The 21600-nt window shown below is 46.0% G+C and overlaps 3 protein-coding genes across 9 annotated transcripts in view; 2 read left to right on the top strand and 1 right to left on the bottom strand.

Moving 5' to 3' along the window:
* The window catches only part of LOC136676491 (probable E3 ubiquitin-protein ligase HECTD4), a 70776-nt gene extending 68251 nt beyond the window's left edge, over positions 1-2525 (top strand). For all 4 annotated transcript variants that reach the window (XM_066653562.1, XM_066653561.1, XM_066653560.1 and 1 more), the window contains one exon: positions 550-2525. In XM_066653562.1, the coding sequence (XP_066509659.1) occupies positions 550-686 (137 nt within the window). In that variant the 3' untranslated portion in view covers positions 687-2525. The remainder of the gene's footprint in view (positions 1-549) is intronic.
* Positions 2526-3646: 1121 nt separating this feature from the next.
* LOC136676496 (tRNA (uracil-5-)-methyltransferase homolog A-like) lies at positions 3647-19711 on the bottom strand. 4 transcript variants are annotated; one of them, XM_066653574.1, is made up of 13 exons: positions 18439-18621; positions 17494-17844; positions 15886-16178; positions 14272-14380; positions 13627-13808; positions 11860-11974; positions 11284-11399; positions 10753-10864; positions 9648-9770; positions 8284-8359; positions 8084-8200; positions 6135-6231; positions 3647-4009 (listed from the first exon to the last, which is right to left on the bottom strand). In XM_066653574.1, the coding sequence occupies exons 2-13, from the start codon at positions 17830-17832 to the stop codon at positions 3838-3840; spliced, it is 1851 nt and encodes a 616-aa protein (XP_066509671.1). In that variant the 5' UTR covers positions 17833-17844; positions 18439-18621; the 3' UTR covers positions 3647-3837. The 4 variants fall into 4 exon arrangements, with proteins under 4 accessions (XP_066509671.1, XP_066509670.1, XP_066509669.1 ...); XM_066653573.1 differs by lacking the exon at positions 18439-18621 and adding an exon at positions 19690-19711 and having other exon boundaries at positions 3648-4009; XM_066653572.1 differs by lacking the exon at positions 18439-18621 and adding an exon at positions 19676-19697 and having other exon boundaries at positions 3648-4009.
* The window catches only part of LOC136676495 (V-type proton ATPase 116 kDa subunit a 2-like), a 33900-nt gene continuing 31508 nt past the window's right edge, over positions 19209-21600 (top strand). Inside the window, exon 1 of the mRNA XM_066653569.1 lies at positions 19209-19831. Coding sequence (XP_066509666.1) covers positions 19715-19831 — 117 coding nt within the window. The 5' untranslated portion in view covers positions 19209-19714. The remainder of the gene's footprint in view (positions 19832-21600) is intronic.

The following is a 21600-nucleotide window of genomic DNA, read 5'->3' as shown; positions in this document are numbered from 1 at the left end:
CGTGGGAGGAAACCGGAGCACCCGGAGGAAACCCACGCAGACACAGGGAGAACACGCCACACTCCTCACAGACAGTCACCCGGAGGAAACCCACACAGACACAGGGAGAACACACCACACTCCTCACAGACAGTCACCCGGAGTAAACCCACGCAGACACGGGGAGAACACACTACACTCCTCACAGACAGTCACCCGGAGTAAACCCACGCAGACACGGGGAGAACACACCACACTCCTCACAGACAGTCACCCGGAGTAAACCCACGCAGACACGGGGAGAACACACTACACTCCTCACAGACAGTCACCCAGAGGAAACCCACGCAGACACAGGGAGAACACACCACACTCCTCACAGACAGTCACCCAGAGCAGGACTCGAACCCACAACCTCCAGGTCCCTGGAGCTGTGTGACTGCGACACTAATCTCCTGCACCACCGTGCTGCCCTTCACTGACAAATGTGTACTGTAAATATGCTCAAGTATTAAAGCTGGGCTTTTTCCCCTTAATGTTATTAAGAGAGTGTGTGTGTGTGTTGACCAGGTTCCCCAGACTTGCGTTACATTCGAGTGGAGACCTGCATGTTCATGGTGAAGCTACCCCAGTACTCCTCTCTCGACGTGATGCTGGAGAAGTTGCGCTACGCTATACACTACCGTGAAGACCCCCTGAGTGGATAGAGACGCCAGAACCAAGTACACGCCCAATCCCATCTCCTCTGAGTTCATAGGTTTTTATCATCACAGCTGATACTCACTGGAAGTGAGGACTCCTTCGGCTTTCATCTTGGACCTGGGCGGACTGAAGGATCCCCAGCCCGTTCGCGTTTTTAAAGTCTGGAGGCTGGAGTTGAGTCAGTTCTCGCTTTTTATTGGGATGCAATGGTAATGGCCATTGACCTTTTTTTCATTTTCTCTGTGTGTGCTCTTACTAAAGCTTTTATTTTGAGGCCCTTTTCAACCTTGTCGATGCTTGTTTACACACGTATATCCACCGAGACGCTGCTTGACTTTTTAAAGATGATACACAGAGGTGTAAACTGAAAGTTAAGGAGAGTATAGGGAAGAACTCAAGGAAGGACTACCTCCATCGCTTATTAAAGACTCCTAAAGAGACAGGATGTCTAGTGTTCATATCAAAGAGGAGCTCAATCCTGCATCTCACACTTCTAGCATGTGTTATGGACAAGCGTGTATGACTATGACTCTGTATTGTAAACGGCGGGAAGGACTGCTTTGTGCATTACTTGAGGAATTATCTGCCTATATCGATAAAGGTGCACATATTTTATTTGTAAGACGTGTACAAAGTCGAGCAAAAATAATATATTGAGTTGTGAATTTACTATCTTTTGATTTTAACTCTTTTTTTTGTTCCCCCACACCATCCAGTCGCGGTCATGAGAGAAAGACGATGGTCGTTAGTTTGAGCTCTTTACCAAATGTGATTAAGTCCAGCCTAACTGTGGTCACAACACTGTACCAGAGAGCCCTGCGCGTACGCTATACGTCCAAACGTTTACGGACGACACTCATAAAGAGGGAGTTGGTCCAAGACCTCCACTTTTCTAGAAGACGTTATGAAAATGTTTAATGTGAGGACTTTATGGCAACCACTAGGGCATTCCATCTCATCCCAAATGGAGCTCCAGCGTTCGCCAATGAACGACATGATCCACGGCTGGGGGAACTAACCGGGCCTTGGGCCTGCTGTGGACAGGCTGTTCCGTTGGTGTGCTGTTCTATGGAGCTCAATTCAATACGTGTGTAAGTAACGTTTGGACGTACAGTGTGATGTTCATCGTAACACCACCAGGGGATTTTCAAAGTTCAGAATTATACTAAAGCTACTTCTAGGCCTCCTCCAAAACCAAAATGCTGTAGGTGTGTAACCTTCCTGTGCTCTATGGATAGGCTCTGTCCTCTTCACCTGTCATTTCATCATTTACACTTTGCTCTTCCAGAACATCTACAAAACCCCGAGTCAAAGCCTGGAGCCGGATTTTTTTTTTTAAATGGGGTTCCCAGTGGTCCTTCTCCCTCAGACTCTGAAAGTAGTAGTTATAATGCATTACATACACGTATCGTAACGTGAGTGGACTGCACTGTTCACTCTCATGCTTCTGGTGAACTATTTTGTGCAACTTGAATGGAGCCACTGTATCATAAATGCCACTGAAAGTGTCCCACCATAGACTTGCCCCCGCCCCCCGCTGTTCAAACCCAGACGGTGCGGGGTGCGTTTATGCAGTGCGTTTTGATGTGGTTGCTGCTATAAAAGGATGCTCCCTCTCTCCTCTATCTCTGTCTTTCAGGAGGATGGATGGATCAGTGGGTTATTGTCTAAGGGCATCTGCATAACAGAACAAAGTGAAGATCTGTGCTGTACATTTACTTGATATTTATTATAATTATTTATGGTTGCATTAACTTTTCCTGTCTTACCTCTCGGCACATCTGGAACATAATACAGATGTGTGAATGGATTCTACTGAGGTGATATTGATTTCAAGGTTTGTGTCACGATTAAAGTATAATAAAAATGAATCAGGATGTGTACTGTTTATATTCAGGTGTTTTCGCACCAGTGTTGTGACTGTCTGTGAGGAGTGTGGTGTGTTCTCTCTGTGTCTGCGTGAGTTTCCTCCGAGTGACTGTCTGTGAGGAGTGTGGTGTGTTCTCCATGTGTCTGTGAGGGTTTCCGCCGGGTGACTGTCTGTGAGGAGTGTGGTGTGTTCTCCCTGTGTCTGCGTGGGTTTCCTCCGGTGATTGTGTGGTGTGTTCTCCCTGTGTCTGCTTGGGTTTCCTCCGGGTGCTCCGGTTCCCTCCCACAGTCCAAAAACACACGTTGGTAGGTGGATTGGTGACTCAAAAAGTGGCCGTAGGTGTGAGTGTGTATTCCCGCCTTGCGCCCAATGATTCCTGGTAGGCTCTGGACCCACCGCGACCCTGAACTGGATAAGTGCTTACAGATAACGAATGATTGATTATGTCCCTGCTGCGTGTTGGTGTACTGTCCCTTTAAAACCAGCCTACTAAGCTGTAGTCACATGGAAGCAGCCTAAACTCAGAGGCCGACCACGCGCCAAAGAAAAAGCGTCTGTGGTTGGACGTGTTGTGTTTTGACTATAATTAAGACGACACTGAACAAAAAGATGTCAAATATAAACACAGTGATCAAAGCACAGTCACACACCAAAAATAAACAGGGCTCAAAAAATGAGGAACAAGCTCCCAGCGACATTAGAAACAATATCCCAGCTTTAACACTGGAGCATATTAACAGCAAAAGCCTCGTCAGTGAACTATGAGGGTCACAAATACAACACCAAAATAATCGTTCATTAATCCTGGTACTGATTTGCGCTCATATCGCCCAGCACTACTATATACTTTTTTTTGCCAAATCTCCACCCAAGCATCAGCAGTTCCATCCCACTGGCTGTTAGCTGAACTCTCTCTCACACATTCACTATGCCACCAACACTGGGACGGTAAGGACAAACACGTGCTTCCTTCTGAGACATGATGTCAGCCACAGCTTCTTTTCGAACTGTCACTGACCGACCCCCGTGCGATGAGCGAGTAATGATGCGGACGGCTGGCAAGAAAAACCTAAACCAATTCTGCATCTGCTGTATTTTATTTACAACAGATAAAGGAACATAAAACGAATTTGAAACCAAACAACTGAGAACAATAATACCATTTAAACAATGGCAATCAGCTGAAATGTAGTAGATACAAACTGAGAATAGGGTGAGAAACACTAAGACTCCTTCAGTTTACTCAGATGTCCCTCAGGACCAGAACACTGTTCATCCTCTTCGTGTCAGTCCTCCGTGGTCCGAGGCGCTGTGCTGCTGACGCTGGGGCTGTAGTCCACTCTCTCGAACAGGAGGATGGCCTCACAGTGCATGGTCTGGGGGAAGAGGTCCACTGCCATGGCTCTGACCGGACGGAAGGCACTTCCTCTCACTCTGTTGGAGGGCGCTCTGCACAGACTAGGACACGGCAGAAAGGAAAAGCATGAGGGTGAATTACAGCGGTTTTAAAATGAAAACTGAAAATGGAGTGGTCAGGAATCAGGATCCAGGGCTCACCAAGTAATGTTTGTGGTTCATGGAACAGTGCTGTGTCTAAAACAACACCACCCACATGCATGGGACCTGCTTTATGAGGCATAAACTGGTTTGTTCAGAGACTCCCAAACACAACTGTCACAAGAGATGAGTTGCTATATATAGAAGATAAAAAAACACTCATAAACATTGTGTCGCTGCTTCGTGGGGGTAAAAGATCCTGACTGCATTTTAAGTTCGAAAATGGAGACTAATATATGGCGTCAAAATAGGTTCTAAATTTCTGAGAACCAAAAAAACAATCCATAACCAATAAATGACATTTCGTAATTGAGAAAACAGGTTCGTAACGAGAATATTTCTGTATTGAATCGTCTTTGAGTTTAATATTAAGTTTCTCACTTTTGATGGTGTCAGGATCTAGACAGTCATTGGCTGCTGATGTTAAGCCCCACCCACCCAAACCCGGATTGGAAAATGACTCTAAGCTTCTGTGACTAACTGTGCATTACTAAAAGACGTAAACGTTAAAAATAATTATGTTAGCTGTGTTTGTCGTGCTGTCATTTTCCAGTCAGGGTAAGATTGAATCTGCTGAGTGGGTGGGGCTTAACTTCAGTAGACAATGACTATCTAGCCCCCCCAATCAAAATTCAAAGATGAGAAACTTCAGGAGGTGAAAGCAAGACTCACTGGTCAATCCAGCACACAAGGACACCCAACAGCAATAACGTTAAGATGACCACCTTGTGGGTGGCACGGTGGCGCAGCAGGTAGTGTCGCAGTCACACAGCATCAGGGGCCTGGAGCTGGTATGTTTTCCCCGTGTCCGCGTGGGTTTCCTCCGGGTGACTGTCTGTGAGGTGTGGGGTGTGTTCTCCCCGTGTCTGCGAGGGTTTGCTCCGGGTGACTGTCAGTGAGGAGTGTGGTGTGTTCTCCCCGTGTCTGCGTGGGTTTCCTCCGGGTGACTGTCTGTGAGGAGTGTGGTGTGTTCTCCCCGTGTCTCTGTGGGTTTCCTCCGGGTGACTGTCTGTGAGGAGTGTGGTGTGTTCTCCCCGTGTCTGCGTGGGTTTCCTCCGGGTGACTGTCTGTGAGGAGTGTGGTGTGTTCTCCCCGTGTCTGCGTGGGTTTCCTCCGGGTGACTGTCTGTGAGGAGTGTGGTGTGTTCTCCCTGTGTCTGCGTGGGTTTCCTCCGGGTGACTGTCTGTGAGGAGTGTGGTGTGTTCTCCCTGTGTCTGCGTGGGTTTCCTCCGGGTGACTGTCTGTGAGGAGTGTGGTGTGTTCTCCCTGTGTCTGCGTGGGTTTCCTCCGGGTGACTGTCTGTGAGGAGTGTGGTGTGTTCTCTCTGTGTCTGTGTGGGTTTCCTCCTGGTGCTCCAGTTTCCTCCCACAGGCCAAATACACACGTTGGTAGGTGGATTGGTGACTCAAAAGTGTCCGTAGGTGTGAGTGTGAGAGTGAATGTGTGAGTGTGTGTTGCCCTGTGAAGGACTGGTGCCCCCTCCAGGGTGTATTCCCACCTTGCGCCCAATGATTCCAGGTAGGCTCTGGACCCACCGAGACCCTGAACTGGATAAGGGTTACAGATAATGAATGAATGAATGACCACCTTTTTCTACCCTCATTGTCCACTTTCAGCAGCTCCACTGGCTATAGGTGCATTCTGTAGTTTTACAACTTTATAGACTGAAGAATCTGTTGCTCTGCTCCTTTCACACTGTGCTTCAAATAGTCAGGACCCCCTCAGAGCAGGTATGATTCTGGAAGTGGATCACAGTAGGACTACAGTCTGTAAGTGGAAACCTACAGAGTGTGCCTACGGTTAGAGGAGCTGATAAAATGGACAGTGAGCGCAGAAACTATTTCAATATTTTAGGGCGACTGGTGTTTATAAGTAATATGTATTTATAATAAATAAGTCACTTGCAGGTTCTTGACCAGGGGCATTTCAGGGCAGAGGTTCTCAGTGTTGAGTCCGATGGGTTGAAAAGAGAGGATCAATGCTCTTAGTTTGAAATTATTAATAAAAAAAGACAACATATACTCACTCCACAAAGTTGTTCATAGCCGCTTTAGCGTTGCACGCCACATACACCAGTCTCTTCAGATGCTCCGCCCTCCTGATCGCCAGAATCACTTTGGAATCTAAGAAGAAATGGTACCACTTTAGAAAACAATTAAAGGTTTACGAATGCTTTAAATCTACATTGTTAATTAGCTGAAAAAATGTTTTTAAATGTACAATTTAAGTGTACACACACAAAACAGTCAGATATACTTCTTATTTATGTCTAATACACTGTGTTCACACCCGCTAACATCAAAATTACCATCTTTAAATCGTATAAACCAAAACACACATACTTTTGGACACAAAATTATCCCCAATAACAGAACACATCGATGCACATGTTTTGGGCAGTGACCAATAAATACTTCTCCCTCGCCATTTCCAGTATATTCATTTTGAGTTTGTATTTTGTTGAATGAAATGACAACTGTCGATTGTAACACTATGTATCCATCCATTATCCACTGCTTATCCGAGTCCGGGTCGCGGGGGAAGCAGTCGGAGCAAAGAAACCCAGACCTCTCTCTCCCCAGCCACTGCTTCCAGCTCCTCCGGGGGTATACCGAGGCATTCCCAGGCCAGTCGAGACATGTAGTCTCTCCATCGTGTTCTTGGTCTGCCCCGGTGCCTCCTCCCCGTTGGACATGTCCGGAACACCTCACCAGGAAGGCGTCCAGGAGGCATCCGGACCACCTCAACTGGCTCCTCTCGACGTGGAGGAGCAGCGGCTCCATTCCGAGTCTCTCCCGGACGTCCGAGCTCCTAACCCTGTCTCTAAGGGAGAGTCTAGACGCCCTGCGGAGAAAACTCATTTCAGCCGCTTGTACCCACGATCTCGTTCTTTCGGTCACTACCCAAAGCTCGTGACCATAGGTGAGGGTTGGGACGTAGATTGAACGGTAAATCGAGAGCTTTGCTTTTCTGCTCAGCTCTCTCTTCACCACAACGGACCGGTACAGAGCCCGCATTACTGCTGACGCTGCACCAATCCGCCTGTCAATCTCACGCTCCATCTTTCCCTCACTCGTGAACAAGACCCCGAGGTATTTAAACTCCTCCACTTGAGGCAGGATCTCACTTCCAACCTGGACAGAGCACTCCACCCTTTTCCGACTGAGTACCATGGACTTGGAGGTGCTGATCCTCATCCCTACCCTTCACTCTCGACTGCAAACTGGTCCAGCAAGAGGAGGACTGGGGGTGGAGGACAGGAGGTCCCGGCTCGATGAAGCCAACAAGACCACATCATCCGCATCCACCAAACCGGACACCCTCCGCCACTTGGCTATGCAGAGAAATTCTGTCCCTAAAAATTATGAACAGAACCGGTGACAATGGGCAGCCCTGACCGAGTCCAACTCCGACTGGAAAACAGTCGGACTTACTGCCAGTCATACGAACCAGACTCCTGCTCTGATTATACAGGGACTTGTAGCTTGTAGCAAGGAGCCCAGTACCCCATACTCCCCGAGCTCCCCCCACAGAATATGCCAAGGGACAGGGTCGACTGCCTTTTCCAGATCCACAAAACACAAGTAGACTGGTTGAGCAAACTCCCGCGCACCCTCCAGGATCCTAGCGAGGGTAAAGAGCTGGTCCTGTGTTCCACGACTGGTCACACAATGTAACAGTTACCAAAAAACAACAAAAGACCTTTTGGGCTCTTAACATGCATCCAACAAACCAGATCTGAAACTAACCGTTCAGTGGAGTTCCTGTATTTATTCAAACAGGGAAGCGCAGCCCAGAGTGAAACCCATGATTAAACCTAGACATCTACAAAATCTGTAGCCAAATGTAGTCCATTTTAGCTGCAGTGTCTATGGTAAACACTTGGGGGCACTGTGTGAGATTGGGGACACTCACTGATGTGTAGAAATTCAGTTAAAACGTGTTCTTGGTAGTAGCAGTAGTAACATTACTCACGCAGTCCTGCTCTTGGAGGATCCACGATGGCGGTGACGTGAGGAGACACTACGGCATTGAGGACATTGGGCAGAATGTCCTCCGCTTTGCCACAGTGGAACTCTATGTTGGTCAAACCTAAGAAGACAGAACAGGTCAGTACAGCGGGACAAGTCCACTGTCCATTGGGGTTAATATTTGTGTTTAACTGGATCTAATACCATTAGATTCTGCATTGACTTTAGCATCCTCCACTGCTTCCTGACAGAGTTCAATACCAATCACCTTCTTCACCCTCTGTAATGGGAGAGAAACATACAGTTTTCAATTAAAACAGTGTTTACTACATACAAGCATCTCCATTAATACTGGAATAACCATAGACATACTCTCAAAGTGTACACTATAGTTCTGACATTGCTGTAGAAACAGCGTTCTTAAGTTTATAAACATGTTTTTCACAATATTGTTGTTGCTATTGTTTCATTATTGATGTTAATTATTATTTATTCTTTATCATTTTAGTTTTAACCCAGTTTAGCAGTGAAAATAAGATACCATTGTACCCATCTACCCCCAGTAAGAACCCTAACATTACAGCTACCTTTTTATCAACGTTGTCTGATACTTGAGTTGCTTTGAATAAGTGTCAACCATATGCCGTAAAAGCTTTCGTTCATTTATTGTCTATAAGTGCTTATCCAGTTCAGGGTCGCAGTGGGTCTGGAGCCTACCCGGAATCACCGGGTGCAAGGTAAGAACACAACCTGAAAAAAAACGGGAAAAACCGGTGCATCACAGCACATCACACACTTTACACATATACTAACACTTAATGGACACTTTGAACAGCCAGTCCACCTACCAACATGTGGTTGGACTGCAGGAGGAAACCCACAGACACAGGGAGAACACAACACACTCCTCACAGAGTGTCACCCGGAGAAAACCCACGCAGACACAGGGAGAACACACCACACTCCTCACAGACAGTCACCCAGAGGAAACCCACAGAGACACAGGGAGAACACACCACACTCCTCACAGACAGTCACCCAGAGGAAACCCACAGAGACACAGGGAGAACACACCACACTCCTCACAGAAAGTCACCCAGAGGAAACCCACAGAGACACAGGGAGAACACACCACACTCCTCACAGACAGTCACCCAGAGGAAACCCACAGAGACACAGGGAGAACACACTACACTCCTCACAGACAGTCACCCGGAGGAAACCCACGCAGACACAGAGAGAACACACCACACTCCTCACAGACAGTCACCCGGAGGAAACCCACGCAGACACAGGGAGAACACACCACACTCCTCACAGACAGTCCGGTTTCCTCCCACGCTCCAAAAACACACACTGGTAGGTGGATCGGCGACTGAAATGTGTCTGAAAGTGTGAAGATGTTTTGGTGTGTTTGTGTGTCCAGGATGTGTTCCTGCCTTGGGCCCAGTGATTCCGGACAGGCTCCAGACCCACCATGACCCTGAACTGGATATGGGTTAAAGACAATGAATGAATGATTTAACTGATGTGTGTAGATCAGTATTCATGTACATCGATTAGTTTACCTTGGCGAGAGAGATGCCGATGGTTCCTGTTCCACAGCAGACGTCCAGGACAGTGCTCTGAAGGTCCAGCTGAGCCCACTCTGCCACAGCGGAGTACAGCACCTCAGCAGCCAGAGTGTTTGTCTGCATCAGAGAAAGAATTAAACATCAGAATTAAGCAAAACTAATAAAGCATGGGGGTTATACTGTGTATTAATTACATGGAGAAAGCAGCAGTGTCATGATTAAACTGCTACACAAAACTGAACTGCAGAAATCAGAGAGGAACCTTCATTTTTTAATTCCAGTGAAATTACAAAGTAAAGTTTATTAACATTTCATGAGATTAGATAAAAGGACAGGGAACGTCAAAAAGGCTGAATTATTTTAGCCGTAGGAATAAATAGGACTCATAATTAGACCTGGTAAAACACCAAAACAGTCCGAACTGACTGTCTGAAGAATGTGGTGTGTTCTCTGTGTCTGCGTGGGTTTCCTCCGGGTGTCTGTCTGTGAGGAGTGTGGTGTGTTCTCCCTGTGTCTGCATGGGTTTCCTCCGGGTGTCTGTCTGTGAGGAGTGTGGTGTGTTCTCCCTGTGTCTGCGTGGGTTTCCTCCGGGTGTCTGTCTGTGAGGAGTGTGGTGTGTTCTCCCTGTGTCTGCGTGGGTTTCCTCCGGGTGTCTGTCTGTGAGGAGTGTGGTGTGTTCTCCCTGTGTCTGCGTGGGTTTCCTCCGGGTGTCTGTCTGTGAGGAGTGTGGTGTGTTCTCCCTGTGACTGGTTTCCTCCCACAGTCCAAAACACACGTTTGTAGGTGGATTGGCGACTCAAAGTGTCCGTAGGTGTGAGTGAATCTGTGTGTATGTCACCCTGTGAAGGACTGGCGCCCCCTTCAGGGTGTATTCCCCCTTGCGCCCAATGATTACAGGTAGGCTCCAGACCCACCGTGACCCTGAACTGAATAAGGATTACAGACAATGAATGAACTTTTTATGTGTGAAAAAAGGATCTCAGCTGGATGCAGGTCTCTGGAGAAGCATGTAATAAACAGCCCTTTGGAGGAGAAAACTTTTGTTTGTGTTCATCCTTCTTGTAGGAGTCTGAAAGGATGTATAGTGACTGACGTTTACCTGGAAGAAAGAGTGAGGGGAAATGCGGAATTTAAGGCCAAGTAGCTCTTCGTGGATCCACTCATCTCCGGCCACCAGCTCACACGGCAGATCCTCCGTTCCTGCAGACGTCCTAATTTTCCAAACAAACACATAACTGAAGTAATTGAAAATACCGTGAACTGTATATTTCCAAGCCCTAATCCTTCACATCAAAACCCAAAATGCTCCTGAGTGGCCCGGCTAGTTCACCCCCCGGTGATACCTCAGCCACCTGAGGCTGAGAGGTCTAAGAAAGCAGAAATGCCTTTGCTCTCTCTGAGTGAGTGGCATGGACTGATTCAACCCCTCATTACACAGCACTGTGGCAGGCAGCACGGGCGTCTGTTAGCTCATCTGACCGACTCGGGCATTAGCAGTCTCTCTCACAGGAAGCACATGCTGTTTCTCACCCTCCTAGTGTTGTTAGTATCGTATGTGATGGGAATTCGTACAGAGTACAAGTGCACAGTTGATTGATGATCCCTGCCTCAGTGGGTTATAAACTCTCACCTTTGTCCCATTCTCACAAAGTGCAGAGACGTGATTCCACTCTCTTTCCCCTCTCCTTCTGTGAAATAGTGTCTCAGAGAATCCTTCAGAGCCTGGATCTCCTCGGTTGAGAGTTTCTGAGATAGAAGAATCACAGTCAGGATTATTCACGCTTTCTGACCAAAGATGAGAAGAATCTCTTAAATGGAGGCCATTAATCAGGGGTGTGTTCCTCTCTACAGCGCTAACAGGCAGTCTGTACTCTTCTGGGAAGGTTTTACACTAGATGTGGGAACATTACTTTGAAGAGCAGCCAAATAAACATCAGCAAGGTTAGATTAGTTCTGGATCTCACACAGAAAACACACCAGCTTATTTTAAACCCATGCTGGATGGAGAACACAGTTCCACTGCTCCACGGTGCAATGCCGTGGGCTGAACAACCTTCTAGCTCACGCATGGTGTTTAGTATGGTGATTTTAGGTTCATGTGCAGCTGCTTCAAGGCATCCCATTCCAGACAATGCTTTTTCATAAAGATTATACACACGCTACTCTGCTACACTTTCTGTAGAAGAAAAAAAAGAGAGACATAAACCTGTGGATTGAAGAAGACCATTGCCATGATCTGAGCTGTCCGACTCGTCCGTACTGTCAGCTGCCTCCAGTGGCCTTCATAAGTCTCTGGACTGTACACTGCATAGGGAGTAGTCCTGTCCACAGAAATACAGAACATCAAGCGGTATCATCCATTAGATAAAGCAAGTTGTTTTGGTCACTGCCCAAAGGCAGCACCTGGAGTGGAATTTGTGGGATATTTAAATTTAAATTTGAATCACGTTTTAGACTTTGAGAGTGAAATACGAAATCAGGGAGGATCTGGAACCTAGCACATTATTATTTATAAAGAGGTGAGTCACATCATCACACTTTCATCAAGCTCCTCAGAATGTGATTAACTCTTAGGTGTCTTGCTCAGGGGCATTTCAGCCGTGGATTGAAGTGGCCACCTGATGGTCTGTGAGGAGTGTGGTGTGTTCTCCCTGCGTCTGCGTGGGTTTCCTCCGGGTGACTGTCTGTGAGGAGTGTGGTGTGTTCTCCCTGCGTCTGCGTGGGTTTCCTCCGGGTGACTGTCTGTGAGGAGTGTGGTGTGTTCTCCCTGCGTCTGCGTGGGTTTCCTCCGGGTGACTGTCTGTGAGGAGTGTGGTGTGTTCTCCCTGCGTCTGCGTGGGTTTCCTCCGGGTGACAGTCTGTGAGGAGTGTGGTGTGTTCTCCCTGCGTCTGCGTGGGTTTCCTCCGGGTGACAGTCTGTGAGGAGTGTGGTGTGTTCTCCCTGAGTCTGCGTGGGTTTCCTCCGGGTGACAGTCTGTGAGGAGTGTGGTGTGTTCTCCCTGTGTCTGCGTGGGTTTCCTCCGGGTGACTGTCTGTGAGGAGTGTGGTGTGTTCTCCCTGTGTCTGCGTGGGTTTCCTCCGGGTGACTGTCTGTGAGGAGTGTGGTGTGTTCTCCCTGTGTCTGCGTGGGTTTCCTCCGGGTGACTGTCTGTGAGGAGTGTGGTGTGTTCTCCCTGTGTCTGCGTGGGTTTCCTCCGGGTGACTGTCTGTGAGGAGTGTGGTGTGTTCTCCCTGTGTCTGCGTGGGTTTCCTCCGGGTGACTGTCTGTGAGGAGTGTGGTGTGTTCTCCCTGTGTCTGCGTGGGTTTCCTCCGGGTGACTGTCTGTGAGGAGTGTGGTGTGTTCTCCCTGTGTCTGCGTGGGTTTCCTCCGGGTGACTGTCTGTGAGGAGTGTGGTGTGTTCTCCCTGTGTCTGCATGGGTTTCCTCCGGGTGACTGTCTGTGAGGAGTGTGGTGTGTTCTCCCTGTGTCTGCATGGGTTTCCTCCGGGTGACTGTCTGTGAGGAGTGTGGTGTGTTCTCCCTGTGTCTGCATGGGTTTCCTCCGGGTGACTGTCTGTGAGGAGTGTGGTGTGTTCTCCCTGTGTCTGCGTGTGTCTGTGTCCTCCAGGGTGTGCTCCTGCCTTGCGCCCAATGATTACAGGTAGGCTCTGGACCCACTGCGACCCTGAACTGGATAAGGGTTACAGATAATGAATGAATGAATATTATCATGATTAATATTCCCTCTCTCGTTCTTTTTGGACGCAGTGATGTAACTGTTCAGAAGGAGCTCTGTGTCATCATCACATTTTTTAGGATCTTAGATAAAAATAAATAAAACATATGTATAAAGTGTGTCTTATAAAATGACATATGATTAAAAAATGTATTACCCTCAGGCAGTTTACACAAAATTAAACCCAAATAATAAATCAATAAATAATTCAGAGGCTGCGAGACTAGTCTACAGCGTCCGAGTGTTGTAGATGGTACCTGATGAACTGCTGGAAGAACTGGACGACTCTCTTGGCCTCCTGAGGGATGTGGATTGTGTCCGAGGGGCTGACCACCGCGCACGAGCCTCCTTTATACTTCCCCAGACGAAAGCCCACCGTTTTATCCTCTCCGTCTGCACCCCTCCCCATCACAAACTCACACTTGTTCCGATACTCTGTCTGCGGAGTGAAGCCAGTTCTGTTACAGCAGGAGCTCTGCTCAAGGCAGCGGTCAGGACAAACAAAGCAACACAACACAGCACTGGGGTACAGAGACGCATGGACACTCCACGGGACCGTTCCATAAAGCGGGAATTAGGATTTAGCCAGATAACCTAAGCTCAAATTTAAATACGGATCAACCGAGGCTTAAGGTCACTGAGGGTCAAGTCAGAGGTGTCCAATAGGAATGTTCCTCAACTCTATTCCTACTGCACAGGCTTTACTTTGGGCTTAATTCAACTAATCAACCTAATTCTATTTTATAAAACAGGTTGGAAATGATAAAATAAGAATGTTTGTGAAGCAAAAGTCCTGCGTGGGGCCCCAGGGAGAAAAAGCAACGAGACAAAATATGTGAATTACATTCTGAAGCCATGCAACGTTTACTGAATGCATCTAAATTGCTGTTTTCATGTGGTACCTGCAGTGGTGAAGGTCTAATGGCTTCCAGTGGGCAGCACATGTTCTTGTACTTGTTCTTCTGGACAAACAGCCACGGGAGCATGGCCTTATTATTGTTACCTATTTCCCTGAAAACAGAGAGAGCAGAGAAATCCAACAATGAAAATGAATCAATAGAAGAAGAAACACCTTTTATTGATCCCCTTAGGGAAATTGCTTCTCTGCATTTGACTCATCCGTGATAGTGAACACACAAACACACACTAGTGAGCAATTCTTCACACACACACACACACACACACACGGAGCAGGGGGCTGCCAAGTACCTTGGCGCCCGGGGAGCAGTTTGGGGGTTAGGTGCCTTGCTCAAGGGCACTTCCTGTCCCTGGAATTGAACCCTCCGGCCTCAAGCTTGATTCTCTAACCTCAACACCACAGCTGCCCTGAATACTGTATTTACTATAGTAGAATATATTCACCTGGTTACTCTTTATTGGTTTGATGCTATTAATTATCTGAATTGATTGTTTATATCAGCTCAGTTTAATGATCCCTGAGTGATGGCAGTTAAAATTAATTTTCAAAAAATAATTAAAGCAACACTAAGTATGATTTTACCCTAAATTTTCATCTTTAAAATCATTACGACGCTTCGCAATAAGGAGAATAGGACCTCTGTCGTTTCTACTCTGGGTTCAGCACTTTTCCACTGCACCTCGACTAGGCTCTGTCCAAATCCGGTCCCGGTTTCTGGAACTAGGTATTTTTTTCAGTCTGTGCTTGGTTATGATTCCAAGTGAGTCAAGTAGGTACTAAATCGTGATGTGTAAACCCTACAGAGCGCTGATTGGCCAGTGAGACCTGTCAATCACCACAAAATGCAGAGCTCCAGGCCAAAGCCGCCACTTGTATTATCTCTGAAGTTACGCCAGGTTTCACGTTGTTTTTATCCGACTCAAAACGGCAGCTCGTAAAACTACCCCAAAGTGTTTTGAAGACGTTTAAACGCTCCTTCGGCCGATGGGCAATGAACTGTATGAACTGGGGCATGGAGCTGTTTTCAATCCCAAAAAAACCCCCACAAAAATGATATGTGAATGTGTAAAAATCGCCTGGACTTCTTGTGGCTTTTCAAAGCCTGCAGTTCCCGTTAGAGACAGGGTTTTGAAACAACAACATATTCATTTCACAAGCTAAAAACGAGACGAGCCAAGTCGAGTCGAGCCGACACCACGCAGTGGAAAAGCACCGTATGTAACTTAAGGAGTGGAGTAGGAAACCACCCCCATCCCTCGACCTTCCCTATGATTTCAGACCCGTGCTCTACACGTCTATTATGCTCTTCAACTGTAGAGGGTGCCCAGAAACAACAACAACAAAATCTTACTTAGTGATGCTTTAAAACCAGCCTAATTCTATCCAATAAATATCAGCACTCCTGAGAGATCTGACAACTTTTATTTCCACTCTAACCAATGACAGGGGTTTGTGTGGCATCATGGGATCATTGCAGGTTTGATTCCCAGCTCAGGGAAACACACCACACTGCATCCTACAGTTTCTGGGCAAGAGTCCCAACACTACATTGGCCTACATCTGTAAGACGGATCCATCAATCCTGCATTAATGTTACCTGGTGAGTCTGTGTAGAACAGCCTGCACCTCTAGCTCTTTCCTCCTCAGCTGCTCCTCGTAGGGTACTGTCCACAGCGGGGTCACAGCGTTGTTGATCTGGACACTGAGCGGCTCCTCGTCCCCCGTCCCCTCTCCCTCTGCAGAGCGTTTAGGGGCAGGTTGTCCCTCTGCCTCCTCCTGTTTCCTCTTCCTCAGGATGGGGTCAGCTTTGGGCTTGGCCAAACGCACGCTCAGCACTCTGCCTTTCCATTGGACGCCGTGCACCTGCTTCATGGCCTTGTCTCGCTCTTCCTTCAGGTCAAGAGTCAGGAATCATTTACATGTTTGAATTCGCATTCGAGGTGTAAGAAACAATGAGCAATAATCCAGATAGACCCCTCTCTCACACATGGTAGTAAAATAAGCTCATGAATATTGTGCCATAGACTGTCTTTATTTAATATTAGACGTTCAGGGTGCTCCGGTTTCCTCCCATGCTCCAAAAACACACGTTGGTAGGTGGACTGGCTGTGTGAAGCCATCCACAGGTGCGAGTGACTGGGCGAAGGGGCGTGAAACTGTCCACAGGTGTGAGTGTGCGAGTGACTGGGCGAAGGGGCGTGAAACTGTCCACAGGTGTGAGTGCGCGAGTGACTGGGCGAAGGGGCGTGAAACTGTCCACAGGTGTGAGTGTGCGAGTGACTGGGCGAAGGGGCGTGAAACTGTCCACAGGTGTGAGTGTGCGAGTGACTGGGCGAAGGGGCGTGAAACTGTCCACAGGTGTGAGTGTGCGAGTGACTGGGCGAAGGGGCGTGAAACTGTCCACAGGTGTGAGTGTGCGAGTGACTGGGCGAAGGGGCGTGAAACTGTCCACAGGTGTGAGTGTGCGAGTGACTGGGCGAAGGGGCGTGAAACTGTCCACAGGTGTGAGTGTGCGAGTGACTGGGCGAAGGGGCGTGAAACTGTCCACAGGTGTGAGTGTGCGAGTGACTGGGCGAAGGGGCGTGAAACTGTCCATAGGTGAGAGTGTGAGTGACTGGGTGAAGGGGCGTGAAACTGTCCATAGGTGAGAGTGTGAGTGACTGGGTGAAGGGGCGTGAAACTGTCCATAGGTGAGAGTGTGAGTGACTGGGCGAAGGGGCGTGAAACTGTCCATAGGTGAGAGTGTGAGTGACAGGGTGAAGGGGCGTGAAACTGTCCATAGGTGAGAGTGTGAGTGACTGGGTGAAGGGGCGTGAAACTGTCCATAGGTGAGAGTGTGTGAGTGACTGGGTGAGTGTGTGATGCCCTGTGACGGACTGGTACTGTGTATAAGGTGTGTTTCTATCTTGCGCTCAAGGATTCCAGGGGAGATTGAAGCACGGTACATTATAGTAATGAAAGATATGATTAAAAAAATCTAGGGAATATTTCAGTACATTTTCATATGTAATATAGTACAATGACAGAAATGGTAGTAAAGTTTAAATCAAGAACCAGTCTCTTTGGACTGTGAAAACAAAAGAATCATTATTAATATCAGCTGATGAGTAAATATCAGCACTGAAGAGGAAGCATAATGTCATGTGCAGATGGATCCATTTAAAACAGCTCATCGGTGTGTGTACTGAGATAAAGGAGCTCAAACCTGATTCTTGAAGGTGACGAAAGCAAAGTTCTGCCTCCCCATCAGTTTGATTTTGTGCGGATTGAGGCCATGTTTGTTCAGGAACTTCTTCAGGTCGTTGAAGCCAATGTATTTGGGCAGATTCTGGATCTCCACCTTGAAGATCTCTGAGGTGAACAGATCCTCTTTAATGTAGCGGTAGACGTTGGCTTTTTCGTCTTCTACCTTTTCTTCTCCTGCCTTGCTTTCTAAAGCAGGCTGATCCTCTGGGCTGGGCTCCTCCATCAGCTCTGGTTCAGAGTCTTTCAAAGGGACTGAGTCGTCAGGTTGGTTTGTGTTATCAACAGCAGCTTCTGCCATTCCTGCCTTGATCTGTAAGAAAGAGGCATGTGAGTGTACAAATACAACCAGCATTTCTCCTGAAGCTAAGCGTATTATTCAGGGGGGTTATTCCACAAAGCAGGTGATAACTGAAGCCCAAATTTAAGCTTGTCCAATAGGAAATAACTGTTGGACAAGCCTCACTTCTGGGCTTCAATGATCCGGCTAACTGAGAATTTCTGCTTAGCCGAATACCCCACAGTAGTTTGCTCCATTTTATTTGATGCAGTAACAGCTTTCACACTTGTGTGAAGACATTAAACTAAATGTTGGCCCATTGCTGTGAGGATCTGATGACATTCAACCACAAATATCAGAGAGATCAGGTTCTGACGTTGGAAGATGATCCATAATGATGATGATGATGATGGATATAAACAGATATAAATGAATATAAACGAATGTATACAAACACTCACAGAAACGCAAAAGAAATAAATAAATAATAAAAAAACAAAAACACAGCTACACAGAATACAATACACAAACACAGAGGTATATACAAACAAAAACAAACACACACAAACCAAAACACAAATACACACAAGTAAACAAAAAAAAACACAAGGAAACAGAATCCCTAACCCAGTGTTTCTCAGTAGGGTGCAGTTTGTGTTCCTCTCCCCGCTCCCTCTGCTCTGAGCTCGGTAAAGCAGGCAGATCAGACCCAGAAAATCCGACTAACCTAATCTGACTAACCTGAAGACGTTTTAAACGGTCTAAGTAAAGACAGTAAAGCGGCTCCAGTGAGAGTCTCTGCCACACAACTCATGCAGGATGCCATTCGCCTTCATCCAAACACACGTGTGCAGTTACAAAATAAAAGCACAAATCCAACTTCGGTTTAAGATTTTTAGAAGTATCTGCTTTTTGACTTATTAAATTAATAACCTGTGCATTTATTAAAGAAAAACGAAAAGCCCACCCTTGCTGTCAATAATTTAATTATTCATGAGAATATTTTATATTAAATAAATAAATAAACAAATAAATAAATAATCTGGGAATGTCTGATGTATTAATATTCTTAATAAGTAGTTATAAAAGATAATAAGAGCGTAATAGGATATTTAAAGTCCCTCCAGAGCGTTAAATGCCTTGTTCCCGCTCCGTGTTGTACTTATACGGAGCCCTGTTGGTAACATAATGCAAAAAAAAAAAATGCGTGGGAATAATGTCCTAATGTGTTATATTAACGTTATATTAATTCATGGGAACGAGATAGTTAATTCCAACGCCTTAAATATCTCGTTCCCATGGGTTAATATAACGTGGCCACGCATTATTTTTAAATAACGCAGAGTGACGTCTCAGGGGCTCCGTGTGGATCCGTAGGCTGCGTTCCGTCAGACAAACTTAGAAGCGAAGACTTTTGGGAGACTTTTATTTTGAAAACGCTAGTTAGAGCTAGTTCTCGGGGCAGCTCTAAACTCTGCGCAGTTACTGTAGAGTGTCTGAATTAAAACGGAGTATTTAGTAAAGTAATCTGTTATTGAAATAGCTTGATCTGCTGCTGTTAATGGGGAAGCCGCGGGGTGAACGGTAGACCGTTGGTTTAGGCGCTAATGGCTAGTCAGGGCTGACAGAGCCTTAGCCGAGAGCTAACGCAGAGAAGTCGGACTATTCCTACGGGTCTAATTTGAGTTGAATGTGAGTTCCAGTGTAAAAGCGGAGGAGTTGGACCTGTGATTATCTCGCTCTGTTTCTGAGGCTCTGAAATGCTGTCCAAGGGTTTAACTCTTCGTGTTTGAAAAGCGAGAGAGAGAGAGTAGACAGACACGTCACTGATAAGGACAGACCGCCAGAGCTGTTCATAACATACAAACTTTGTCTGACAGAAATATCTAGGAAATCCAGCGGAATGGGCTCGTTATTCCGAGGAGAAGAGATGTGTCTCTCTCAGTTATTTCTCCAGTCCACCTCCGCCTACGACTGCATCAGTGAACTGGGAGAACTGGGGCTGGTGGAGTTCAGAGATGTAAGTAACTTAGCACTATTCCTTGGACGTTAAAGCTACAGTGTGTCATTGTCAACTCCCGATATTTAGAAGGTCGTGTATTGTTACACGAATTGACGCATAACATTTATTTCTTTCTCCTGAATGATCCCGGTTTATTTTCACATATGTTATGCTCCTTCCATAGTTCTCTGTCAAAATTACGATTCATTATTTTTTATATAATTATTAAAGTGTGAAATGTATGATATTTATTTAGCGTTAAATAAATATGTACATTAACATTATTATAATGATATAGTATAGAAAATAAGCATGCCCTGCTGGTGACAATTTTTCGTAATAAATTAATATGTTCAGATATTTTAATAATGTGTGGGAACGACTTGAAAACGCGTGGGATCAGTTTAATAATGTATGTGGGCAGCTTAATGTAGGAACAATTTTTATGAAGTGTGGCAACAAAATAATGATGCTTTGGCAACGTAATAGTGTGTGGGGAATGACTTAATAATGTGTCGGAATGACTTAATAATGTCAGGGGACCACTTAATAACCTGTGGGAATGACTTAATAATGTGTAGTGACCACTTAATAATTTGTAGGGACCACTTAATGTGTGGGGACGATGTTTTAATATGTGGGAACGGTTAAATAATGTGTGGGAATAACTTAATAATGTGTAGTGACCACTTAATAATGTGTAGTGACCACTTAATAATGTGTGGGGACCACTTAATATGTGGGGATGATGTAATAATATGTGAGAACAGTTAAAAAAGGTGTGGGGATGACTTAATATTGTGTAGTGACCACTTAATAATGTGTGGGGACCACTTAATATGTGGGGATGATGTAATAATATGTGGGAACCGTTTAATAATGTGTGGGGATGACTTGATGCCTTGAATAGATGAAGTAATGTGTGGTAACAGTATAAACCTTCATGGGGACAACTTAACTCATTGGAATAATTTAATAAGTTGTGAGAATGACTTAATACAGTAAATAATAAGTGTAACAAATTTCAGCGTTTGTTATTGATATAATGGAGGCTGGATAACAGTGCTGCACTGAAGTACACACATACGGTAACTTATAACTTAATGGTGCTGAAGTTTCGCGTTGTTCACGCCAAGGAAATGTTATAGTGATATGTTTCCAGTGCGAGTGAGTGTGGGGTGAATTCTGTGTGTTCTCTCACTCATTGTTTCCCCGTTTAGTGTCCTGTGAAGAACAGTCTGTGTAGTCATTAGTGAATGAGTAAAAGAGTTTCTTATTAAACCAGGCCACTTCTTCGTCAGTGTAATGGCTGTTACATAATGTGTAGAATAGCCTCTGGAGAACATGGTCTGTTGTTTAGAAGTTGGGTGTGTTCAACAGAGTCCATAACATATCGATGTTACAGCATTAATACTATGCACTTTAGACTGGAACGACTGCGATGACTCGTCCTTATGTGTGATAATATTGTTAAAATAAGACAGCCTTGTGTCTCTTATTAGTTAAGTACATACTTAAACCTCTCATGTATTACATGTATCTCACGCACTTGATGTAAACAACGAGGGAAAACAATTGTAATCAGGTTATTCTATAGTAGCTGTGACAAGCCAACAGTGCAGGTCGTGTTGGCTTTTCTTTTAGCACAGAGCCCAGGATATGTGGTTTAGTCCATTTTATAAATACTGATTTTAATATGCTCTGACAGTCGTGACATTTATATCAGTATCATCAAGTACTGAACATTTCGTGTGAATTTAATGTGGCGCTTTACCAGTTGCTGACTC

The sequence above is a fragment of the Hoplias malabaricus genome, chromosome X2, assembly GCF_029633855.1.
Source record: "Hoplias malabaricus isolate fHopMal1 chromosome X2, fHopMal1.hap1, whole genome shotgun sequence".
NCBI lineage: Eukaryota > Metazoa > Chordata > Actinopteri > Characiformes > Erythrinidae > Hoplias > Hoplias malabaricus.
The sequence above is the reverse complement of the archived record's forward strand: the minus strand, read 5'-3'. Positions and strand labels throughout refer to the sequence as shown.